This window comes from Protopterus annectens, chromosome 12.part0 (assembly GCF_019279795.1).
Source record: "Protopterus annectens isolate FY-2018-M chromosome 12.part0, PAN1.0, whole genome shotgun sequence".
In the NCBI taxonomy this organism is placed as follows: domain Eukaryota; kingdom Metazoa; phylum Chordata; order Ceratodontiformes; family Protopteridae; genus Protopterus; species Protopterus annectens.
Genome location: NC_056746.1, coordinates 1152063248 through 1152088125, shown reverse-complemented (window position 1 = coordinate 1152088125; position 24878 = coordinate 1152063248). Strand labels below are relative to the sequence as shown.

The following is a 24878-nucleotide window of genomic DNA, read 5'->3' as shown; positions in this document are numbered from 1 at the left end:
ATGGTCCTTTACAATCGCTCCACATGTTCTAGCAACTTCTGTGAAATTCCCAGAAAGCAGCCAAGACTGCAACTGCTGGTCAATTATGGGCAGCTTGGCTGGATCAGAAGATGCAAGACCAAGGGACCCTTGTCTTCTTGAATATGCAATAAGGCCTTTTAGTGATATGCTGAGCCTGGAAGAAATGGACTGAACTCAAGAGAAACAACAGAGGTCCTCCTTAGTGGAGGACTTCCTTCCTCTTCAAGTGGTCATCCACCACAGCCAGAGAAGGCTGGCCAAGAACTCAACCACCACCACCTCCACCATGAGATGTTCAGGATGTATTGTATAAACTGATTTCCTCAAGGAAGGAGGCCCACAGCCAGTGTGAATGTAGTCAAACTTCATTGCACGCTACCTGAAACACCATTCCAGAAGCAGTAAAAAGTCTTAAGTACTTCTGCACTGAGCTCAAACTTTGGGAAGGAGGAAAGATTCGCTACTGACATTTACTCTAGCAAGGACAGATATCTAGACAAGTAAGATGAAAAATGAAGGGTTGTCAAATGACAGAGAAGTCAACTCTTACAAGCCCTGACACACAGGTTTTAAACTTTGTCAGGCTGCAGGTTGGCAAACTGCTATGGTCTCTATGCCTTCTGTTAGTGTGGACATCATGGAGAAATCGGACCCTGTGATGCTTAGCTTATGTAGAACATTTATCACACACAAACCAGTCTACAGATGATAAAGAAAAATAAAGAACATCCATTGTAATAAATGACAGGCAGAGAGAGTGAGTTAGGTGAGGAAGACCAAAATGACAATGCATGGTTATATTCATCTTGGAACCATGTACAAATGGGTTACAAAGCAGACTTGCTAAGCCCCCTGATAATGCTCCAGCTCTAAATGGAGATGCAAGCAAACAATCCGATAAGCTGAAAGCTGTTGGTGCAAGCTAGTTTCAAGTATTTTTCACAACAATTAGGTCAACATGAAAACAATGAATATCCTCCTAATACTACTTGACTAGCTTAGTAATTATTCTAGCAGAGAATGCACAATGGCATACAAAAAGGAAATTGTTTAGACATAAAATGATAGTTACATTCATTCATGCAGCAGCAAGATAAAGTGCGTCTCTCTCTCTCTCAATTCCAGAAATTATTTTATAGCCAAAAAGTATAGTATACTACTGGTTCCTGGAAGAGTCTGTCTTCCAGTATAGTCATCTGGCTAACATATTATACTGCTGTTCAATTAGTCACATGTAAAATTTTCTTGCCATCATTTAGTTAGAATGTTTTCAATTTTAATGCGGACATAACAGTTAGGGTATCACACCATTCAGCGAATGGCTTAGAGAGTTTATCTGCTTTTTTGGGAAAATGCATAGGGACAGATTTCACGTGTTTCCAGGCTGCATTAATTACATCCTTGAAGAATGGCTTGAAGAAGCAATGATGAAAGGCTGTTCCTCTCTTCCCCATATACTTGTTACAACATTTTTGCAGGGAGGAATGAAGGTCACTAGTCAGTAAAGAGAGGACTTCATAAGCCTTAAGCTTTTTCCAAAGAAGGGGTTCTACAGGGAGGAGTAAAAGAGGGAGAGCTGCAGCACAGGGAGGAGCCACTACTCGGACTTCTCACAGGATCCTGAGTAGGAAGGAATCTCTGATCCCCATGGGGACATACTCACACACAGGCCTGCAACAGATGTACCTCAGTTGTCAATTGATGGGTATTGCACCTGCCAAAAACAGTGCAGGCATGATCATTAGAAGCTTCAAATGGCTTCAATGCTAGCAACAAGCTATTATCCTCAAAGGGGTATGCTCCTACACTTGTGTGGGCTGGATCAAATAAAGTTCAAATGTCTGAAGTCTCGTCTCTGAATTGAAAGCTCGGGGATGGGTAAACATAGTGCACCCTCTTAACTTGGTCTACCAAATTCTGCTAGACTTGGGAGTTGCAGACACAGGAAGGAGAGGCCTCTAACTAGAGTACCAATTTGTGACTAGGTGCTTATGATGCCATGGTTGTCCGTACAATTCTAAGCATGTTGTAGACAATCAAAAGCAGTACCTTCACTGGAGTAAATCCTTTCAAAAAGTGAAAGTTGGGGGTGACATCTCCTCTGATCCACTACAAAAAGAAGAGCGGCAAGAGCTCAAACCATGGTTAGTCAAGGAATGGATCACTACATATGGGAGCTGGAGGACATTATAAGAAATTACAGTACCTCTGGGGGTAGCTTGACAAGACTTACTCTCCATTCTCTAGCCTTCTGATCTTGCTCCTGAAGACAAGTAGGGCTTCAACTGAGACCCTGCTATGAAACAGTGCACAAGTGCCCTTCAACTGTTATCTTCTTGGTAGCAAGGTGGGACTCTGGATGTGGGCATACATGTTAAATCAATGACAAATGCCAGCGCTTCCCTTCAGGTTCCATTGCCAGGCAGAGGACAATTATGGTAAGGTCCTAGATCACTATCTGGTGACCATAATGTCAATTTAAAGACAAAACCACTTAGTTTGGTTTCTAACATCACAGTGTGTGCATTATTCCATTACAGAAGTTCAGCTGAATGAAAAACATCAAAGTTTCCGTATGACAAAACTAGCAGTAAAACTCTTTTTTTGCAGATGCTGAATTTGAGTTTAAACAGAGAGAGAGATGATGATGATCAGTTAGGAGCAGGGGCAGTGCAAATTGGTGAGAGAAAAAATGGAGATGGACAGGCAAGTCCTTTATGCTAGTAGCAGAGCAGTCTGCAATGGATTTTAATTGAGGAAGGGAAGATTACACTACTTGGAATTGTCCACCCCGGAAACTAAGCACCATGGATCAGACACTAGAAGACTTACAAGCATGTTGCAACTCTGCAGTTCCTGACACTTCACTGTCTTTCAAGGCGCTGGAAATAGGAACTTTTCCATTTTGGAAATTAGGATTGAGATTGTGGCTATAGCAAAACAGCAGTACCTGACCAGCACTGATGGAACAAAAAGGATCAGCTCAGGGGTAAGGTATGCTCTTCTAGACTGCCACACAATCCCACTGTGTATGCCAGCAGCATGTCCCTGTGTAGAGGGATGACAGAGAAAATGCTGGCAAACTAAAATAGTAGAACATGAAACTCCAAGAATTAAACATATAGAGATCCCAAAGTTCAGGTCACTACTACCCCACACAAGAATCCCAGCAGTCTTTCTATGAAAAAGACTCGTACATATCTTGTTCTGAAATGCCCAACTCCTCTCAGACAGCAGTTTGATACTGCTTTCCACTTGTGAATCCCATTTCTTGTTCCATTCAGAAATTCCAGCATCACCATCAGCCATAAAAATTAACCAGCTCCAATGGAGTAGGATTAAGCCCTGACAATGACCTACAAAGAGTTCAATTAGTGACTTAGGCTCGAATGGGGAGTGGGATCATGTGTTTGGGTCTATTCCCCTTAGCTGAATCCAGAGTGACGACCTATTATCACACCAGGAAAGGTTGTATGCGAGGGAGTAAAGGTCTTTGATTATATCACACACACACACACACACACACACACACACACACACACACACACACACACACACACACACACACACACACACACACACACACACACATACATACATACATGTAATTTCAGCCCATTGTATTCCTAAACCCCATGGGTGCTACACACGTGCAGTTGACAGTAGGGCTTAACATAAAAAAATCCCAATCCCCTACTGCATTCATGATGACTTTCACTTCTGATTCACCAGATGCTACACAAGAGAGATGCAAAATGGGCAGAGGCCTCTCACAATATGGACTGAATGGGTTTAATGGACAACTAGGAGGTATGGACTCCATGATCAGTGAGGGGATAAGAAGACTGGGGTGTGTGTGTGGGGGGGGGGAGAGACAGTAATTTCAGACCCTCTCATTCCAAAGAGTTGCAGAACTACAGCTAACAAGAATTACAATACTGGCCTCACACAGTATCTTGGCTTTCTGCAGTCCCAAAATTCCAATAATTCTACTACAAGGTGTGTCAACATGATCTGTATGAAGCCTCATAGCAGACACAGAGAAAGAGAGAACATGCAAAGCCAAATCAACAGCAGGTTTTGGTTCTTGACTTCAGTGTCACTATTATGGAAACAGAAACCTATCATAGTGGGGAAGCAAAGCACTTTCAGAAATGTTCATTTTTACAAGTTAAGTTTTATGCTTTTCAGGAAATATACAGTCATCTGGCAACACTGTGGTTGATACCTTGCTTTCAGGAGCAACAAATTTGGGAACAAAAGACTCGTAGCATATGCAGATCACATGCCATAAAACTCTGTATGGGACCATGCTTACATCTTCAAACCAGTAACTCAACAGCCTTTAATACTACGAAAATACAACCTCTGATTTGAAATATGAACCACTTCTAATCTAGACTGAGAAAGAGTATAAGTACATTTTAACCACTACTTAATGTAAGCAACCAAAACAATGATCCAAACAGACACATTCTTCATTTGTATCTCTCGGTAGCATCATTTTATTCATTTTTACTTTTGCTTCCTTATAAACTTCGGGAAAAATGTTTAAATGCTTCTAGCTGCATGCATGCCATTGCATTATAAAGTTATTAGTAGCCAGCAGGACTTTACATACAGCTAAAATGATTTTCTACCACCAACTGTCCATCTGTGACCAATCTCATTACACACAGGCATCACTGTCTTATTGTCTTTAAACCTTTACAACCAAAAGAAAATAAAGCATTAAAAGCAGTTTGCATGCTATACATTTGCAGTTCAGAGGAATTTTTATTAATTTTGTGGCCATATTTACCAGAGTGCGACAAAAGTTCTGTTACAGAGATGTTCAATGTCTTTTACATTTAACATGAGCAGCACAATGTGGTCTCACATGGATTCAGCACAAAGCACAACTCGGGCAACCAGGGTTTGTTGGAAAAGGCAATCGGGGTGGAGGAGGGAAAGGGCTATGCCTGCTCATTTCTCCTGGGAAAGATGTGGGGCATGTGTAGAGGAATGCATGCACTGCGCAAATTGCTTAGTCATAACAGCAAAACCTGTGGGGGGATTTTGTCCCAAGGGAAGGGTTATTCATATGTTCAAATCACATAAGACACAGATTTAAAAGAACAGTGCTTACTCAAAGATACAAACCAAAACAACAGCAGGGGAAACACCCATGTCTAGGAATAAATGCACATTTACCTTAGTGTATTCTACTTGGGGTAACTGCGAGTCACAATGGTTTTCCTATTTTCTTTTTTTTTTAACTCCCTGAATAGTAGTTTCACCTTCGATAACCACATCGCCACAACAGTCAGGAAATCCTTCTATGTGGCACACCTCATCAAGAAGGGCTTTTCATCCAGAAAAAAGGAGGTCATTGTCCCACTGTACTCATTCCTCATTAGACCCATTATAGAGTACAATGCCCCGTTTGGTATGTACCTCACAAGAAATCTGCAACAGCTGGAAAGGCCACAGAAATACCTCACTAAAAGAATCACTGGCCTAGAGAAGATGCCCTATGCTGACAGTCTAAAAACACTCCAGCTATACTCTGTGGCATATCGTCTACTCAGAGGTGGTCTCTGCTTAACATACAAGGCCATGTCAAACCCTGAGCTGTTGGACATGCTCCACTTAAGAAATTCCAATCCCTCAAAGCCACACGCTCCAGGAACAAAACATGCTGGAGGGATAGGTTCCTGACCCAGAGACTTCCCATACTCCTGAATAGACTGCCCACACATGTCAAGCAGAGCGCCTCCTTGGCCCTCTTCATAAGGAACCTTGACGATTGGATGGGTGATAGCAAATGCACCTTGGGGATCACATCAGTCGCCCTGCTAGACAGGGGTCCAGGGAAGTAAATATTGTGGGAAGAAATATCCAGGGAATTGTTATGGCTAGGCTTGTATAGGCCCTAGGGCCGATAGCCTAGTACCAACCTATGAATACAAAAGGTCAAAGTTACACTTCATTACTGATCAAAGGCCAGATACTTTACCTGTGTGGGACCTTTGTTTGTGTGAGACCACTGTGCACATGTCTGCAGGGAATTTCTCCTTTTGGGACTGTTGAGCAACCACGGAGTTAATATATTCAAGTTCAGGGAAAGTGTGGGGATGGTGTACCCCTAAAAAGTGCTTATTTTGATGTTTGCCAGTACATCTAAGTAGTACACCATTGACCTTTTGTATCACCCAAAGCTTTTTCAACTGGCTGTGCACTGATCATTCATAAGGAAAGCAGTTACGCTTCTGTATCAGCCACCTGTGTTCAGTAATAAGAAGGCATTTATTGGCATCTGTCTCAAAGACGGGCTTGACATTCCTCTAACTGTCCCCAGCTGCAACACAGGGAGTAAGAACACCAAAGATCAAGATGTGCTGTGGGACATCCAGTATGCCACCCTCCCAGTGCTACAGCACCAATTAAGCCCAGCATACTACAGCCATAGAGTGCCACTGGTAAGGTAATACCAAATCCATGCACCTAAACCCATCCTGGGGTGATGGTGGTGGGACAGACAAGCAAAGGTAGCACTCACTTCAAAAACATCTGCAACTGACACTTATTAAAAAAAGCTGTACAATGAACAAAGTCGTCCAAATGTTCTCTGCCCCTTACATACAGCTCAAAGTCAAAAGCAAGAACAAATGAAATATGTGTAAAAAAGTAAGTTATATAATATTCTCAATTCCCTCCACATTGGGGTGGGGAGCTGCATCAGAACGATGAACCCTCTGTCTAATAAAGGTAGTTGTGCTTTGCTTTCTTTAAGTAATTAGCTAAAAATAACACTTCATACTTTTTGTCATCCCACATGCTATGCATATTACATATACCTTACTGTATCACACAGATACAATATATGCACTCACACTGAACTATTTTACAATCTCTGTGTTTTTACTAAAGATCTGTTAAACCAAATTAATAAGACAGTTCTGTTTGGTACAGTGAGCAAGCTACTCTGGCACCAGTTATTTTGGCTTCCAGTCTAAACCCCAATTACATACAGACAACAATGTGTGAATATATACTTTCAGTGAAACCTTAGTGGCACACTACCTAATGGGTAAGACAGTGATAACAATACTGTTCGTGGTTGTACAACAATGACAACACTGATGGAGCTGGAGTATATTTGAAGAAACACTTTCTTTCTTAAAAATAACGGCTTACAAATCTTGCCACTAATTTCTGTGACACAGTCTGAATAAAGTAAAGAAACACAGACTCCTACCATGACATATCAAGGTAAAAATGCAAAACAAACATTCTGAATAATCACAATGCCAGCTCCATAACACAAAGTAACAGAGGCAAGACTATACTTAAAATCTGGGTTCAAACAGTGCTCCAGGTGCTGAACGACCCAGGCAAGGAGGTATGGAAATGAATGACAGGTGTCAGCTTTCTCATCCTGAGGAACAGGCTGGTATGAGCCCTGCTGCATGAGTGCCAGGGCTCAAGGATTTAAAGCTCAGTCAAGGAGTATACTGGATGTTAACAAAGCACAGTGGGTGTATGGATGCACACAACCAGCACTGAACACAGTACAATGAGCACTACACACAGTGGGTGTATGGATGCACACAGCCAGCACTATACACAGTGGGTGTATGGATGCACACAACCAGCACTGAACACAGTACAATGAGCACTACACACAGTGGGTGTATGGATGCACACAGCCAGCACTATACATAGTGCGTGTATGGATGCATGCAGCCAGCACTGAACACAGTATAATGAGCATTACACACAGTGGGTGTATGGATGCATGCAGCCAGCACTGAACACAGTACAATGAGCACTACACACAGTGGGTGTATGGATGCACACAGCCAGCACTATACACAGTGGGTGTATGGATGCATGCAGCCAGCACTGAACACAGTATAATGAGCATTACACACAGTGGGTGTATGGATGCACACAACCAGCACTGAACACAGTACAATGAGCACTACACACAGTGGGTGTATGGATGCACACAGCCAGCACTATACACAGTGGGTGTATGGATGCATGCAGCCAGCACTGAACACAGTATAATGAGCATTACACACAGTGGGTGTATGGATGCATGCAGCCAGTACTGAACACAGTACAATGAGCACTACACACATTGGGTGTATGGATGCACACAGCCAGCACTGAACACAGTATAATGAGCACTATACACAGTGGGTGTATGGATGCATGCAGCCAGCACTGAACACAGTATAATGAGCATTACACACAGTGGGTGTATGGATGCATGCAGCCAGTACTGAACACAGTACAATGAGCACTACACACAGTGGGTGTATGGATGCATGCAGCCAGCACTGAAGACAGTACAATGAGCACTACACACAGTGAGTGTATGGATGCATGCAGCCAGCACTGAACACAGTATAATGAGCATTACACACAGTGGGTGCATAGATGTACACAGCCAGCAATGAACACAGTACAATGAGCATTCCACACAGTGGGTGTATGGATGTACACAGCCAGCAATGAACACAGTACAATGAGCATTCCACACAGTGGGTGTATGGATGTACACAGCCAGCAATGAACACAGTACAATGAGTATTACACACAGTGAGTGTATGGATGCATGTAGCCAGCACTGAACACAGTACAATGAGTATTACACACAGTGGGTGTATGGATGCATGCAGCCAGCATTGAACACAGTATAATGAGCATTACACACAGTGGTTGTATGGATGCATGTAGCCAGCACTGAACACAGTACAATGAGCACTACACACACAGTGGGTGTATGGATGTACACAACCAGCACTGAACACAGTATAATGAGAATTACACACAGTGGGTGTATGGATGCATGCAGCCAGCACTGAACACAGTATAATGAGCATTACACACAGTGGGTGTATGGATGTACACAGCCAGCAATGAACACAGTACAATGAGCATTACACACAGTGGGTGTATGGATGTACACGGCCAGCAATGAACACAGTACAATGAGTATTACACACAGTGAGTGTATGGATGCATGTAGCCAGCACTGAACACAGTACAATGAGTATTACACACAGTGGGTGTATGGATGCATGCAGCCAGCACTGAACACAGTATAATAAGCATTACACACAGTGGGTGTATGGATGCATGCAGCCAACACCGAACACAGTAAAATGAGTATTACATAGTGGGTGTATGGATGTGCACAGCCAGCACTGAACACAGTACAATGAGCATTACACACAGCGGTTGTATGGATGCATGTAGCCAGCAGTGAACACAGTATAATGAGTATTACACACAGTGGGTGAATGGATGTACACAGCCAGCACTGAACACAGCAGGGAGGAATGAATGTGCTTGTATGGAAAGAGTGCTCAATGGCTTGGAGGCAAAAGCAGATGCAAAAGAAAAATGTTGAAAAGTACATCCAAATTATTTTCGATTTTCCTTTATTACACATACACTATATACATGTAATACATGGGGGGGTGAGCATACATGTGTGTGCACGTGTATGTATATTATATATATATATATATATATATATATATATATATATATACATATACATATACATATACATACACACACACACACACACACACACACATATATATATATATAAAGATGTCCCTGTCAGAATGTCGAATGTCAAAACTCATTCAGAACAGTGAACCCAGAAACTCAAAATGGCAGAAAGTTGAAATGCAATAACACTGAAGAATGGAACATCACAAAGTGAGTGTGCAATTGTGCAAGACTGTGTACAGTCGGGATCAGGGATTTTGTCCTTTCCCCTCTGCAGTGCGATCTTGGAGTTATATAATTAACAGGGGATGCAGTGAGGTTTGCCCCCTGTAAAAATAAGTGCATGCAATGTACTACCTGCCATCTAGAGTTCTGGGTTTGATGTTCTGAATTTCGATGTTACTGATAACACGACATTCAGACATAGAACGATATATACACACATACATGCACGCATATGTGTGTGTGTGTGTACATATATATATATATATATACACATATACACACACACACACACACACACACACACACACACACACACATGCATACACATATATATATGTAGTGTGTGTATATATGCACACACACACATCTACATGTATGGGTCCCAAACAAAATTACAACCGCTAAGTATTTTTCCTGAGAGACTTTGTCCCTGTTGCCTGCTGATCATCAGCACAGGTGAGGTCTGACAAGGAGAGGCTTTCAAGACAACTGTCAAATGTGGCTGGGGCTTTTGTCCTTTAAAGCCCTAGTCACTACACCCACTCAATGATACCCTGTGGGTGGGATATGCAGTGGACATCAATGCACACCTCTCACTTCTGGAACAGGTTAACATCAGCTGAATACCCAACTTTCCCAACAAAGGCATTTCTGGGCAAGCACATCTGCCAAGATAGGCACAGCCATCCTCTGCTTCCTGCGCCATTAGGTGCCCCAGCTGCTAATCAAACTCGAGTTGCTTGGGCCACAGTAAGGGCTCTAGCTTTCTACACCACTGGCACAAGCGCAATCACTAAATAGTGACACTTCAAGAATATGAAATCAGGCACATTTTAATAAAATTTTCTCCCTTATCCCAAATTATTAATACCCAAAATTTGATTATATATAGTGTGAGGGATGTGGGGGGACAAAGTCCACTGCATGGGGGTTTTGGAGGTGTAGGCACCTGGAAAAAATTTAGAAAAAACTGTTGTGTTTCATAACTTTGAAGCTCTAACGTTATGTCATTGCAATTTTTGCCATACTTTCTATTTTAGTCTTGTTCTTAAATAAGCATTAGCGTGTGTGTGTGTATAGACATAGATACATATACACAAACTTATTAAACCACAATCAAAATGTATTTATGATGGCTGTAAAGCTAATAGACGACTAGTTGCAGCAGAATATGGGCACACTGGTGCAATTATTTTACAGCTGTCACCATGTATAAAAAGCACAATTACTAAAATGCTGCTCAAAATTAAATAAAAGTCAGCTTATAGTTTTCTAATCAGTAACTTACTAACAATCATTCTTTCACAAATGGTTCCACCGCAGATCTTAAAGCAAGCCTGCAAGATACTGTACATCACAGAAAGCCCACATCCGGGGGGGTGGTTAATGAAACTTTTTTTCAGCAGCTACTGTTAATATACAACACTGTGTACTTGACAAAAAAAAGGGTGTGCATTGTGCATAATGACATTCTTATTCTATGCAGAACAATTTACAGATGGGTATTCTGGATCAGTCTTCAGCTTTGTCAGTATTGGAAGCACACCACCACAGCTGCAGAGAATTCTCGCCTGTGATGTGGCGTTGAGTCATGATTACACCATCATTCTCTCCCTCATCACTGCTGTCAGAAGGCTCAGGAAACTTACGCTGCCCTGAAGCTGTAGCCAGTAATGGCATAGTGGGGTGCAAGCTGTTAAAAAAAAAATAAATAAAAAAAAAAGATTAAAACAAGACGATAGGAATATGCATATCACAGCAAACACCACACATGTTTATTCTTGAGAAGGCCTACTGCACTGGGTAGAATGGCTGGTATTTCTTGTATTCAGTCTTACTTTTTTTTCCCTTGAAATCTCTGCTCCTACTCACAAGGCAGATATGCTTGGTGCCCCATTAGTAGGACCAAGGGGCACATGCCACCATGATCCCTAGTTGTTGACTCCATTTAAAAATGGGATAACGCATACAAGAAATACTTGCTGGCATGACAAAGTACCTACATCATCTCACACAAAATGTATAAAAGGTTGAAATACCACCAGTGCATAAAATCCATCTGATCATCAAATACTATGGAGAATAGCTCTATAGCTATTCATATCTTACTTAATGCATTTGGCACCAAGTGAAAAAGTTAGGAAAATCCAAGAAAATGTCTCAACCTCAGAGGTATAAGGATCTTGAAAGTCAGAAGGTGCTTCTCAGGCAAAATGCCCTGCATAACAGTCTTACCAAAACACAAACCTGCTAGTCTGGCTTTGCAGCTCAAAGAAGAAATTAACACACAATCAAGTTGCTAGACACAAATGTCTGCTTCAGGGCTGTGGAGAACAGGAGTAATGAAAGCAGCATACCCTTTTGGAATGTCCTTTCACCAAACAGTCTAATGAGTCTAATCAACTGTTGACCTTTTGATGACAGAGGGCAATGCAGTTAGCAATCCTTAATGGAAAAGTCTTCTTGGCAGCTTACTAACAGCGGCCCTCCCAAGAGCAAGAGCAAAAGCCTACGAAATATACAGCAAATCAATCTACCTATCTACATACATCCTATGAAGGTAAAGAAACAGTGAAAAACCTGGGTATAAAATTTATAGGTACAGATAGGACACGTTTGCAAAATAACTTGACTAAATTGACCATTTAGGCACAGGAGAATAAAATCCCAATAAAATAAACCAAAAACTAATCGTATGAGACTTGAGAGAGACTGACGAGTGAATATTTAATGTAGCACACAGTGATTGAAATAGGGGATTTATTTAAGGAGCTGGGTATATGGGGAGACCCAGCTTTGAGTTTTTAAGATCATATAAACCAATTGTCAATGGTAGTTATAACACTATAACAAAGAGTAGCAGAGCATTATCAGAACTGTGTAAGAGATTATACAGGAAAGAGAAATATACTAATTCGTTCTCCAAAAAAGCAGCTGATGCATGAAATAGACTACCAAACTATATTAAAGTATAAGTTTTGATATTTTTAACAACCCCTTGAACAATTACTAAGAGGGGGTGACTGTTTTGGTACACTGGCAGTCTAGAAGGGCATTATTGCTTCTGCCCAAAATATTTGTATGCATTTGTATGCTGAGCTGAAGGACTGGCACGACTTTAGAGAAGAAGCTAGAATCTGACCAACTAGACAAACGTCAGTCCTTGTAGAAAACAAAGCAAAGATGTTAGTAAGAATCTGAAGAGGCAATGGATAGATCTGTACCAGCTGTTTCAAAGGGTAGATGCAATGTTTGTGCCTTTCGGCTTTTCCTGGTTAGGGGTCGCCACAGCGGAACTCCGGTCCGCTAATGATTGGCAGTAGATTTTTACGTGCTGGCTTGCCGGGCCTAGCACACAACCTTCACCGAAGGAACGCCCATTCACACATGTCGCCACACAGAAGACACTCTGAGAATCGAATGGGCAACGTCTAACTGTGAGGCGACAACGCTACCGCAGTACCACCACCGGGTAGATGCAATACTTGAATACTGAATTTAGGTCCTGAAGAAAAGACAGTATTCAGTTGACAACAGAAAATAAAGACACCCTTCAAAAGTTGCTTAACCAGTTTACAATTAAAGTTCTGACTAAAACAGTAATCAAAACCTAGATTAAAAACTGCCAAAAATATGTCAAGTGCACTGAACGATTCACAGACCAAGGGGGAAGGAGGGAGTACTTCTTGAGCCAGATTGAGAAACTCATCCACTTAGCTTGATAGGTGATCAAACTGGAAATCTGCTTCTTTTCTGGCCTCCACCAAAATCCCTGATAGCTCTCTGAGGAAAGGTGGTGGATGCAAAGGGAATAATGGAGCAGCCACACTTTAAGATGGAGGTGATCACCCTGTTAAAGCTCTGAAGTTTCCAGCATTTAGACTATAATAATCTAGAAAAAGGCCATGTTTAGAAGACTTACTATAATAGAGTAAAGAGAGCAAGTTTTGTCCTTTTCACCTGGAACTCAACCAATAATTGAATTGTGAAGACATACAGGAATATTTCATTACTATGGAAAAAACACCCAAGGGCCCTCTGCATATACCATGTTAGAGGAAGTAGAATATGAGCAGAAATGCTTCCTCTCCAAAAGTAAATGTGGATTTACAGGGTACCCCACTGTCAGAAAATGACGCAAACACTGCTTCTTTGAAAACAGAACACTAAACAAATGGAGTCATACCTCAGGGTGTCTTGCCAGTAAGCTGGAATACCTTAGGATGTTGACTGTCACCATGAAAGTCTGCTAGTAGTCCACAACCATACCATTTTCTTCCCTGGTGAATAAAGCAAAAGCAACACTTGCTAATTCGGATACCATAGGAGTGGCTAAGCAATGTGATTAATGCTCTGGCTTCAAAAGAGCTTCCAGAGACTGCAAGATCAGGAAGATCACTATTAGTGCAACAAGGCTTACGTGACAATACCTTTAACAGCCTTGGACTAAATGTGAACTCCCTCCCCTTCAAAATACTTCTAATGCACGGGGTGGAAATGAGGACAACAATAAAGGGAAAACATTTGTCCAGGCTGGAGTCAACATCCTCCAATTCATGGAGCAACTGCAAGGATTCAAAAGAGGCAGCAAATCTAAAATGGAACTGCAGCAGAATCTGTAGCAACTAGCAGTGAAACCATCCACCAACTTGCACATTAAGGTGGGCCAAGGTGAAATGGAAAATTTACTGCTGACACAGGAAGTGTAACAGATTCAAGCCTGCACCAGTCTGATGACTCATCTAGAAGGCTAAATGCTCCTGAGACCTCTCCATTTCTCCTGTCTACCTGATGAATCTGGGCATCTTGGGGCAATGCAGCAATTGTGTCATGTACACAGACAACCCTCTCCTCCTACCACCCAACACTACAACCTGTGAGAGATGCACTTATATAGCCAAACTGGAAGCAAAGCTCTCTTCACCCAAGACTGGACTAGACAGTCAAGAGGAGAAGGTAAACACTTGCACCACACCACACTCATCACATAGTCCCTCAAAACCTACACCACCAAAACACACACATAGAAACACAAAACACACACCTACATTCGCAGAGGCTCTCAATAAAAACCTGCCCAAGCATCAGGGACATCCAAAGCATAAACGCAAGCAAACTCCACCCCCCAACACAACCCAAATGACACATAGTCCACAAACAGTGTGCACTCAAACACAGCGAATAAGGCATAACAACATACCCAACACTCTAGTCAAAGGTGACTCTATAGTCAGGCACACTGATGTTACACTCACTAGACTAAACAAGGAGAAAGTTACTGTCAGCTGCCTGTCTGGTGCCAGGATCCACCACATAACGCATGCACTCAGGTCACTCCACAATAAGTACAAATATGACACTGTCATTGTCCATGTTGGTGTGAATGACCTGAGACGTACTTCCCTGGACTACATGAAAAGGGACATGGAGGAGCTCTCCGATCTTGTATCCCAGGCAGGTATGACCCTAACCCTGAGTAGCATCCTGCCATCACCCAGAATGATACCACAGTACAAGGACAAAATGACTGACTTCAACAATTGGCTAAGCTTCTGGTGTCATTCTAAGGGGATCCAGTATTTATCTGCCTGGGACGACATGATCGACAGACCACGATGCTTTGCCAGAGATGGCCTGCACCTGTCGCCCTTAGGATTCCAGATACTGGCTAAGGCTCTTGCCACCCCTATAGTGCCTTTTTTAGGCAAGGTTCAAATGACAAAGTCACCACCATAACCGGTACAAGCAAGAAAAATCTGAGGGCAATGCTACTCAATGCTAGAAGTCTAAACCTCAAAATGCACTCACTCTAGGCACTCCTTAAAATGGAGAACACTGACATCTGTGCAGTGACAGAGACTGGTTCAAAGCTCCAGAGAGTACCCTTGCATTACCAGGCTACAATTCATACCACACCTTTCGGCCACCTAACCCAGAATGAAGCACTAAAGGCGGAGGCATGTCCATATTTATTAAGGATATCCACACCTCCAGGCTAGTTGCACAGCATAATGCATCCGAGATTATCCAAGTGCAACTAACTCTGGGCAAGACCGCAATCCAAATTGTAGCTTGCTACAGACCCCCCACCATGCCCCAGGATTCCCACTCCTCATTTCTTGATACACTGGAAAGTATTAGGGTACAACCCAACACCCTAATAATGGGCGATTTCAACTACCCCATCATTAACTGGGAAAATTACTCATGTACCAACCCTTTTGCTCAAGGTTTTCTAGAATTCATAAATTCCAACGCCTTGGATCAACTTATTCACACCCCCACCAGGGGCAGCAATATCCTAGACCTGGTCATTACCAACATGGGAAACTGGTGTTCCACACCAGAGGTCAATTCCTCATGGTCAGATCCGACCACAAGCTAATCAGCCTAGACATCCACATCCCAACCCCACCCCCAATTAGGGAAACCATCGCAACCATCGTAAAAAAATTCTCCAAAGCCAACTTCACACTTCTTACGACAGAAGTAGCAAACTTCACGACACCCATGCAGATGGACAATAGAGGTATGATTGCTGAATCCTACACAAATGCACTTTATAAGCACTTACACGAGTGCATGGATCATGCTCTCCCTAATAGAACCAAGATGTTGTCCTCCAAAAAAAGGAAGCCAATCTGGTGGTCCTCTGCTCCAAAGCTAGTTACGAAAACAAAATTGCCACTGACTCTAAAGACAACCACAAAGCATTCTATAGCTATGTCAAGAATCTCAATGGGAACACTCAGATCTGCTCTGAGTTACAGCACAATGGCACTAAATATACAGAACCAACTGATATTGCCAACAGTTCAGTGCTAACTTTACCCCCCTCTCACCCCCTAGAGGGCCCATCTCTATACCGGAAGAATGCAAAGTTCCTATAATCACGGCTGCACAGGTAAAAAACACACTCTCCAAAGCCAAGAACACAGCATCCATGGGACATGACAATATCCCAGGCTGCGTTCTACACGAACTACAGAATGAACTGACACCCTACACCCAAGTACCATGTTCAATCATAGCCTCACCTCAGGCTTTGTACCCAGTGAATGATGCACCGCAACGGTTATCCCACTCCACAAAGGGGGAGCCACGACGGACACTGGGAACTACCGCCCCATTAGCCTGATGAGCTTGGTCTGCAAGGCCATGGAATGTATCATCGTGGAACTCATAAACAAAGACATTGGTAATCTTCAAACTCTGGACCCTACCCTGTTTGGATTTGTAAAAGGCAGATCATGTCTCCTAAACCTGATTGACTTCTTTGAAGCAGTCACCAAAGCCATAGATGAGGGTAAAATGGTTCACACAGCTTATCTAGATCTCGCCAAGGCTTTCTACACCATCCCCCACTCTGGAATTATAGATAAGCTCACTAAACTAGGTATAAATCCCTATGTCACAAGATGGGTTGCCAACTGGCTCATGGACAGAACTCACACTGTGAAAGTAGCGGATTCCAAATCCGACTTCAGACCAGTGACAAGTGGAGTACCACAGGGTTCAGTCCTGGGTCCTCTCCTGTTTGGTATCTACTTCTCTGAAGTGCAGGTGAACACAGAAGGTCTTTGGCTAACAAAGTTTGCAGATGACTGCAAACTAGGAGCCATAATTGAAACTCCTAATGATGTGGACAAACTACAAAAGGGCCTCACTGAGACAGATACCTGGTGTCAAAGCCATGGCCTGAAGCTCAATGCCAAAAAGTGTATTGTCATCCCCTTTGGTAAAAACTCTGTACCCATGAACTACCACATAGCTGGTAGTCTACTTAATGCTGAAAATGTGATAAGAGAACTTGGGACACAGGTGGACAGTAGCCTCTCCTTTGATAATCACATCGCCACAGTGGTCAGGAAATCCTTCTACATGGCTCATCTCATCACAAAAGGATTCTCATCCAGAAAAGAGGTCATTGTTCCCCTCTACTCATCACTCATTAGACCCATTATAGAGTACAATGCTCCTTTTGGTATGTACCTCACAAGACATCTACAACAACTGGAAAGACCACAGAAATACCTCACAAAGAGGATTACTGGCCTCAAACAGATGCCGTACGCAGACCGTCTCAAAAAACTACAGCTTTACTCCATCGCATATCGCCTACTCAGGGGTGATCTCTGCCTAACATACAAAGCTATGTCAAACCCAGAGCTGTCGAACATGCTCCACTTAAAGAAATCCCAATCCCTCCGAGCTACACGCTCTAGGGACCTAAACCTTGTCACCACAATAAACAGAACATGCTGGAGGGATAGATTCCTGTCCCAGAGACTTCCCATACTCTGGAACAGACTACCTATCTATGTCAATAGCACTCTTCAAGAAAAATCTTGATGACTGGATGGGAAATGGGAAATTCACCCCAGGGATCACTTCTGTGGCTCTGCTCGACAGGGGCACAGGAAAATAATTTTCTTGGGTGGCGAAAGCCAGGGTACATTTTTTGGCTAGGCTTATATAGGCCCTAGGGCCAATAGCCCAGTACCTACCTATGAACCTATGGTGGGAGGAAGCGAAAGCTCTGGAGGGAACCCAGAATTACCTTTATGAATAAAGCACACTGCACTAAGATGAAGGACAGAGACCTCAGACTGAAACAGGAAAGTGGCTCTATTTACTAGTGACAAGAGCATGTGGGGGAGAGGGGGCAACAACTAGAAGCCTAGTTAACTTAAAAAAAGAATACTCGACTGCAAAGTCTCTAGCATTCTTTTGAAGACCACGTGGGCAAAAAAAAAAAAAAGATAAAGAGATGGCACTTTCTAGTGGTGCCATAGTTACAAACAGCAAAGAGCAGAAACTTCCATGACAGTCATCTATTGCATTAAATGATATTACCCAAAGGCCTTGTGGAAACAGCAGCAGCAAGACTTGAAAAAGGATAACACAGCTGTCAGTTCATGTAGAGAAGTAACTTCACGTGACTTGAACTGAATGATGTGAAGGCTGAAGTTACTAAGCTCTAAAACCTGGTGTCATCCATGTCTCCACCCCCTTCCTCCTGCACAATGGGAAAGATTAGAGTAAAACCTTTAATTGTAAGACCCCCTTTTCTCCCTTTGGGTAGTTTCTGTAGCTTCTTCGCAGAAAGTGAGATACAGCCAAGAGGTACCTCTGACCCAACTAACCTGTCACAATACGATAAGTCAAAGATGACCTGAAAAACTCTAAGACATCCAGAATATATATATATATATATATATATATATATATATATATATATATATATATATGTGTGTGTGTGTGTGTGTGTGTGTGTGAACTATGGTGGCTCCACGGGCTGAGGCAACTCCTCAACTGTCCTCTTACCAAAACTTCCTGACTGTAGGCAGGTAGGCTGAGTGGCAGGCTGAACACATGCCCACTTTGGACACTTCACAGGTAACATTTGGGAGGGGAATTAGCTGATGTGGCAACTTGGTGTCTGGAAGCCTTCTTTCCCTTTAAGAACTGGGAGGGATTACAGAAGGGGAAGAAATGACACACATCTTCCACAGTTTTAAGTCATCTGCCCCCTGTTCTGGGCATCTTCAGTAAGCACCTGGGAAGGTGGGTCACAAAGGAGAAAGTACAGTTGTGTACACTTACCATAAATGTAGATGTTCGAGTGTATTCACTGTTGCAGTCATCACACTTGGGTTATCTACCTGCAGGTAGCCCTCAGTCGGCCCGAATACCAGAGTCTTGGATTTCTGCATCAGATGCTGTCACTTCTTCCATGACATCAGGTTGTAAGGGGTATAAAACAAGCAGCTGACACCATTACATCAGTTTTTCTTGCCCCAAATGTCAGGAGCCCCCAAAATAGGAAGCTATTAAATGGTGTGGAACACCTCCAGCAAAAAGTAAATACTCCTGACATAAAATATGGCCATAAAGAGGATAGGTAGAAAGGATAGAGAAAGCCAGGGGGCTGGAGGAAGGGAAACCAGAACTGCAACAGTGAATACACTCGAACATCTACATTTATGGTAAGTGTACACAACTGTACTATGCTCTTCGTGGTTCACTGTTGCAGTCATCACACTTGGGCTGATTCCCAAAGCTGAGGAAGGGTGAAGGCAGTCAAGAAGTGTTAGGGCTGGCTAGCAGGCCTTGTAAGACTGCTGTAGTAAATCCGGCTCTGGATTTAGAAAAAATAGGTAAGTGGTAATGCTTGGTGAAGGTGTGTACAGAACTCCAGGTTGAAGCTTCCAGTATGTCCCTGGTAGGGTCTCCCCTAAGAAATGCTGTAGAGGTTGAAGTAGCCCTAGTGGAATGAGTTCTGATCCCCTGTGGGGTAGGTTTTCCATGGTGCTTGTAGCAGAAATGGATGCAGTGTGCTATCCATTTGGAAATGGTTTGCTTTGAAATGGCCTTGCCCTCTGCCTCTGTAGCAAAGCTGACTAGCAGCTGGTCAGATTTTCTTAAAGGTTTAGTCCTGTCAAGGTAGAACCTGAACTGTCTGTGCACGTCCAAGGAGTGCAGGATCCTTTCCCCTTTATTCTGAGGATTAGGGAAAAAGGTTGGCAAATGGATGGATTGGTTTAAAGTCACACTGGATACCACCTTGGACATAAATGATGGGCTAGTCCTGAGGGAAACCCTGTCAGCATGGAAAATATTGAAGGTTTCCACAGCCACTAGTGTCTGTAACTCAGACACTCTTCTTGCTGAATTGAAGGCTAGAAGTAAGGCTGTTTTCCAAGAGAGGAATTTTAACTCTGTTGAAGCAGCTGGTTCAAAAGGGGGAAGCGTGAGCTTTTCCAGTACAAAGTTAAGGTCCCAGGCTGGGGTGGGAGCTCTCCTAGGGGGCCTTAAATTGTTAGCTCCTTTCAGGAACTGTTTGATGAGGATGAGAAAAGAGAAATGGCTCAGTATTATAATGAGCTGAGATGGCAGAGGCATGAATCTTAATGGATGAGAAGGATAGGCCTCCGTGGAGCAGCTCTGCTAGGTAATCAAGGCTTTGAGGTAAGGTGGGCACGGCTGTGTCCTTTCCTTGAGACCGACTCCAAGAACAATATCTTTTCCAGTTTTCAGCACAGTATTTTCTATTACTAGGCCTTCTGGCTAAAAGGATGACGTCCAGCATCCATTTGCTGAGGATTGCTGGTGGTGTATTCAGGGGATAAGCCAGGCTGCAAGGTTTAGGGTTTGTAGCTATGGATGCAAAATCTGTCCCTCCTGCTGACATAGCAGGGAAGGGGTCTGATGTAGGTGCCAGGGTGGCACTGCTGTTGCGTAGGAGTGGGTACCAGTGCTGGCATGGCCAGTCTGGGGCAATAAGGATTGTCCTTGGCCTGTCCTGTTTGATCTTGAGTAGTACTTTTGAGAGTAGGGGCAGAGGAGGAAAGGCATAAATTGAGAGATTTTCCCATGTAAAGAATAGGACATCCACCTTCCAGGCTCTGCTGAGGATTCCTGGTGCAACATTTGCTCAATTGGTGGTTTTGGGGGGAGACGAAGAGGTCCACCTCCAGTGTCCCCCACCTCTGGATTAGAAGTTTGAATGAGTTGGGTTCCAGTTTCCACTCGTGTGGGTCCAGCAGGTTTCTTCTTAAGTCGTCTGCCAGTGAATTTGGTTTGCCTGGCAGGAATAGAGCTTGCAGGTACACTTGGTTGCTCAAGGCTGTGCTCCACAAGGCCATGGCTAACCTGCAAAGTGGGTAAGAATGAGTTCCCCCCTGCTTGTTTATGTACCACATAATTGTGGTGTTGTCTGTCTTTATCAGGAGCTGTCCTGAAAGGATAAGGTATTTGAAGGCTGTCAGAGCATTCTGTACAGTTAACATCTCTTTTTGATTGATATGCAGGGGAATTTGTCCTGCGCTCTATTTGCCTTGAATGCATGTGCCTGCCATGTGAGCCCCCCATACATACTCTGATGCATCTGTTGTCAGGGTTTGGGAGGTAAGGGGTTGAGTGAAAGGAAGTCCCTTGTTGTGGTTGCATGCCTCTGCCCACCAAAGGAACTCTGCCCTTAGACAAGGTATGATGGGAATAAGAAGTTATGTACTCACCATAACGTTCCATCTGAGTAGGTAAACTTCATTTGTCAGCAACCTATGGGATTCGGATCCGAGCCGGCAGTTTTCAACAGCTTTAGATCCGAGCTCCAAGCTCCTCCCCCTACCCATAATCCCCTGCTAACCCTGACTGACCTCAGATCAAGTTTGCCCAAAAGCAGATACTGCTCGAAGACTAATACTTTCAAGACAAAGTGGGTAACACCCATGGACCTGAGTATGAAAACATTCATAAGTGAGGGGGCAGGAGGGAGGGATGGTAGCTGACAAATGAAGTTTACCTACTCAGATGGAACGTTATGGTGAGTACATAACTTCTTAATCTGAAGTAGTTAACTTCATTTGTGCAGCAACCTATGGGACGGAGACCCAGCTACCTGAACCTTGGGCGGCCTTCATGGAAGGATGTTCTGGAGCACTGCAGAGCCAAAGGATGCTCTCCCTCTGGAGATAATGTCCAATTTATAGTGATTGATAAAGGTATGAGATGAGGCCCAAGTGGCTGCCGAACAAATATCATCCAAAGAGACTCTAGCTCTAAAATCCGCAGAAATAGACATAGACCGAGTAGAGTGGGCATGGATTCCCTGAGGTGCGGGCCTGCCAGAACTTTCATATGCTAAAAGGATACACTGCGAAATCCATCTAGACAGCGTGACTTTAGACACAGATTTACCCAAGTTAAATTTGGCGAAGACGACGAACAACTGGTCAGATTGCCTATGACCAGATGTCCTGTGGATGTAGAAGCAAAGTTGTCTATGCACATCCAGTGAGTGTAATTTGTATTCCCCTTTGTTTTGGTAATTAGGGAAGAAGACTGGTAGGTTGATGGACTGGTTAATATTCGATTCAGAGGCAATCTTGGGAAGAAAGGAGGGATTGGTCCTGAGGTAAACTCTATCCTTGTGAAAAGTCAAATATGGGGGTTTTACACAGAGGGCCTTCGAGCCGAGGTGATAGCGACAAGAAAGGCCGTTTTCCATGACAAGAATTTAAGATCTACTGAAGCTGCAGGCTCAAATGGGGGAGCTGTTAAGGCCTGAAGCACCATTGTTAAATCCCAAGGAGGGACTACATCCTTCACTGGAGGTCTGAGCAGAAAGGTGCCCTTCAAAAAAGTCTTACACAATTTCGTGGTGATCAAAGGGCCCAGTTCATTTGACACGTAATAATGAGAGATAGCTGCTAGTTGAACCTTGATTGTGGAGGAGCTAGCCCCCTGATGAAACAGCCCTGACAGGAAGTCTAATACCGCGGGCAAAGGAGCTGTGAAAGGATCCAAATTTCGACGTTCCACCCAAATGGAGACACGTTTCCATTTGCTACTATAGATCTTTCTAGTAGAAGACTTGTGCGCTGCTACTAGAATAGTTTTAACTGGGGAAGAGATACCGGGAGTCCTAGCTACAAGTGGAACTGGAGCAGCCAAGCTGTGAGCTTGAGATTGTCCAGATTCAGGACTGGGAGATCTAGGGGGTGGGATATTAGATCCGGACGGGGATCCAGAATCCAAGGAGGATTCACCAGATGAGACCAAAGGTAAGGGAACCAGGTTTGACGAGGCCAGAATGGGGCAATGAGGATTATCCTGCTCCCCAACCGGCTGGCTTTCTGTAGAAACTTCAGCATCAGAGGAAGAGGAGGGTAAGCATAAAGTAGACCAGGAGGTCAAGCATGCACCAGAGTGTCTCTCGGAGGTTCCCCGGAGGGGGAAATGAAAGCGAAGTAGTCGTAACATTTTGTGTTCGAAGGAGAAGCAAAGAGATCGCAACAGGGTTGACCCCATTCAGCGAAAATCCGATTCGCTATCTCGGGATTCAGAGACCACTCGTATGGTAACAGGATGATGCGACTTAGTCTGTCCGCTAGGATGTTGGACTGCCCCGGAATGTGCGTTGCTATAAGAAAGCGGTTGGTGGAGATCGCCATTTCCCACACCCTCATGGCCTCTCGACAGAGTGGGTAAGACCTGGTTCCCCCCTGTTTGTTGATGTACCAGATAACAGACATATTGTCCGACTGAATCGCAATAGTTCCTACAGGAAGAAGGTGCTGAAGTGCTTGCAACGCTAACAGCACTGCCCTCATCTCTAGGACACTGATATGCAGAGTGGGGTCCCACGTGCCTTGGACTGTCCTGCCCGAACAATGTCCCCCCCACCCGAGGCGGGAGGCGTCCGTGGTCACCGTGGCTAGGGGAGGGGCCATAGAAAAGGGGCGTCCTTCCTGGAGATTCGGAGATTGGAGCCACCATAAGAGGGCCCTCTTGCAAGCCCTGCTGAGGGGAATGGGATGGCTCAGAGGAAATCGAAGGAAGGACCACTGGACCTGGAGGGTCCATTGTAAGACCCTCATGTTCAAACGCGCCATTGGCAACAGGTTGATCGCCGCCGCCATTGAGCCTAGAGCCCTCAGGACCAATTCCGCCGGAGGAGCTGGAGAATGTAGAATGGCCCGCATATGTAGCCTCAGGGTTCGTAGCCGGTCTGTGGTCAAGAAAGCTAGGAGCTTGTTTGTGTCTAATCTTGCCCCTATGAAGTCTATAGTCTGAGTCGGGATAAGAGACGACTTCTCTATGTTGATAGTGATCCCCAGCCGGGGAGCTAGACGAAGAAAGTAGTTTCTGGCTGCGCAGAGTAGATGCCTTGCCGGGGCGGTCAGGAGCCAGTCGTCCAGGTATGGGTAGACCTGAATTCCCTGGATCCTCAGGTGGGCCGCAATCACTGCTAACACTTTGGTGAACACCCTGGGGGCTGTGGTGAGACCAAAGGGAGGGACCCTGAATTGGAAATGACTGGCTCCTAGCCGGAAGCGGAGAAACCTTCTGGATCACCTGTCCATCAGAATGTGGTAGTACGCATCCTTGAGGTCTATAGAGCACATCCAGTCGTCCCCCGCCCAAAAGGGGGAGAATGGATTGAAGGGTGACCATGCGGAACTTCTCTTTGGTTACTGACAGGTTCAGGGGGGAGAGGTCGAGGATAGGTCTTAAGTCCCCCGTCTTTTTTGGCACCAAGAAGAACCTGGAGAAAAACCCCGACCTGCACTGGTCTGGGGGGGGGGGACGTGTTGGATGGCTCTTTTTTC

General features: G+C 44.0%; 1 protein-coding gene across 3 annotated transcripts in view; it reads right to left on the bottom strand.

Moving 5' to 3' along the window:
* Positions 1-10864: 10864 nt before the first annotated feature.
* Positions 10865-24878, bottom strand: part of WRAP53 (WD repeat containing antisense to TP53) — a gene marked incomplete in the record, with an annotated part of 785404 nt that continues 771390 nt past the window's right edge. For all 3 annotated transcript variants that reach the window (XM_044090178.1, XM_044090177.1, XM_044090176.1), the window contains 1 exon segment: positions 10865-11455. In XM_044090178.1, coding sequence (XP_043946113.1) covers positions 11275-11455 — 181 coding nt within the window.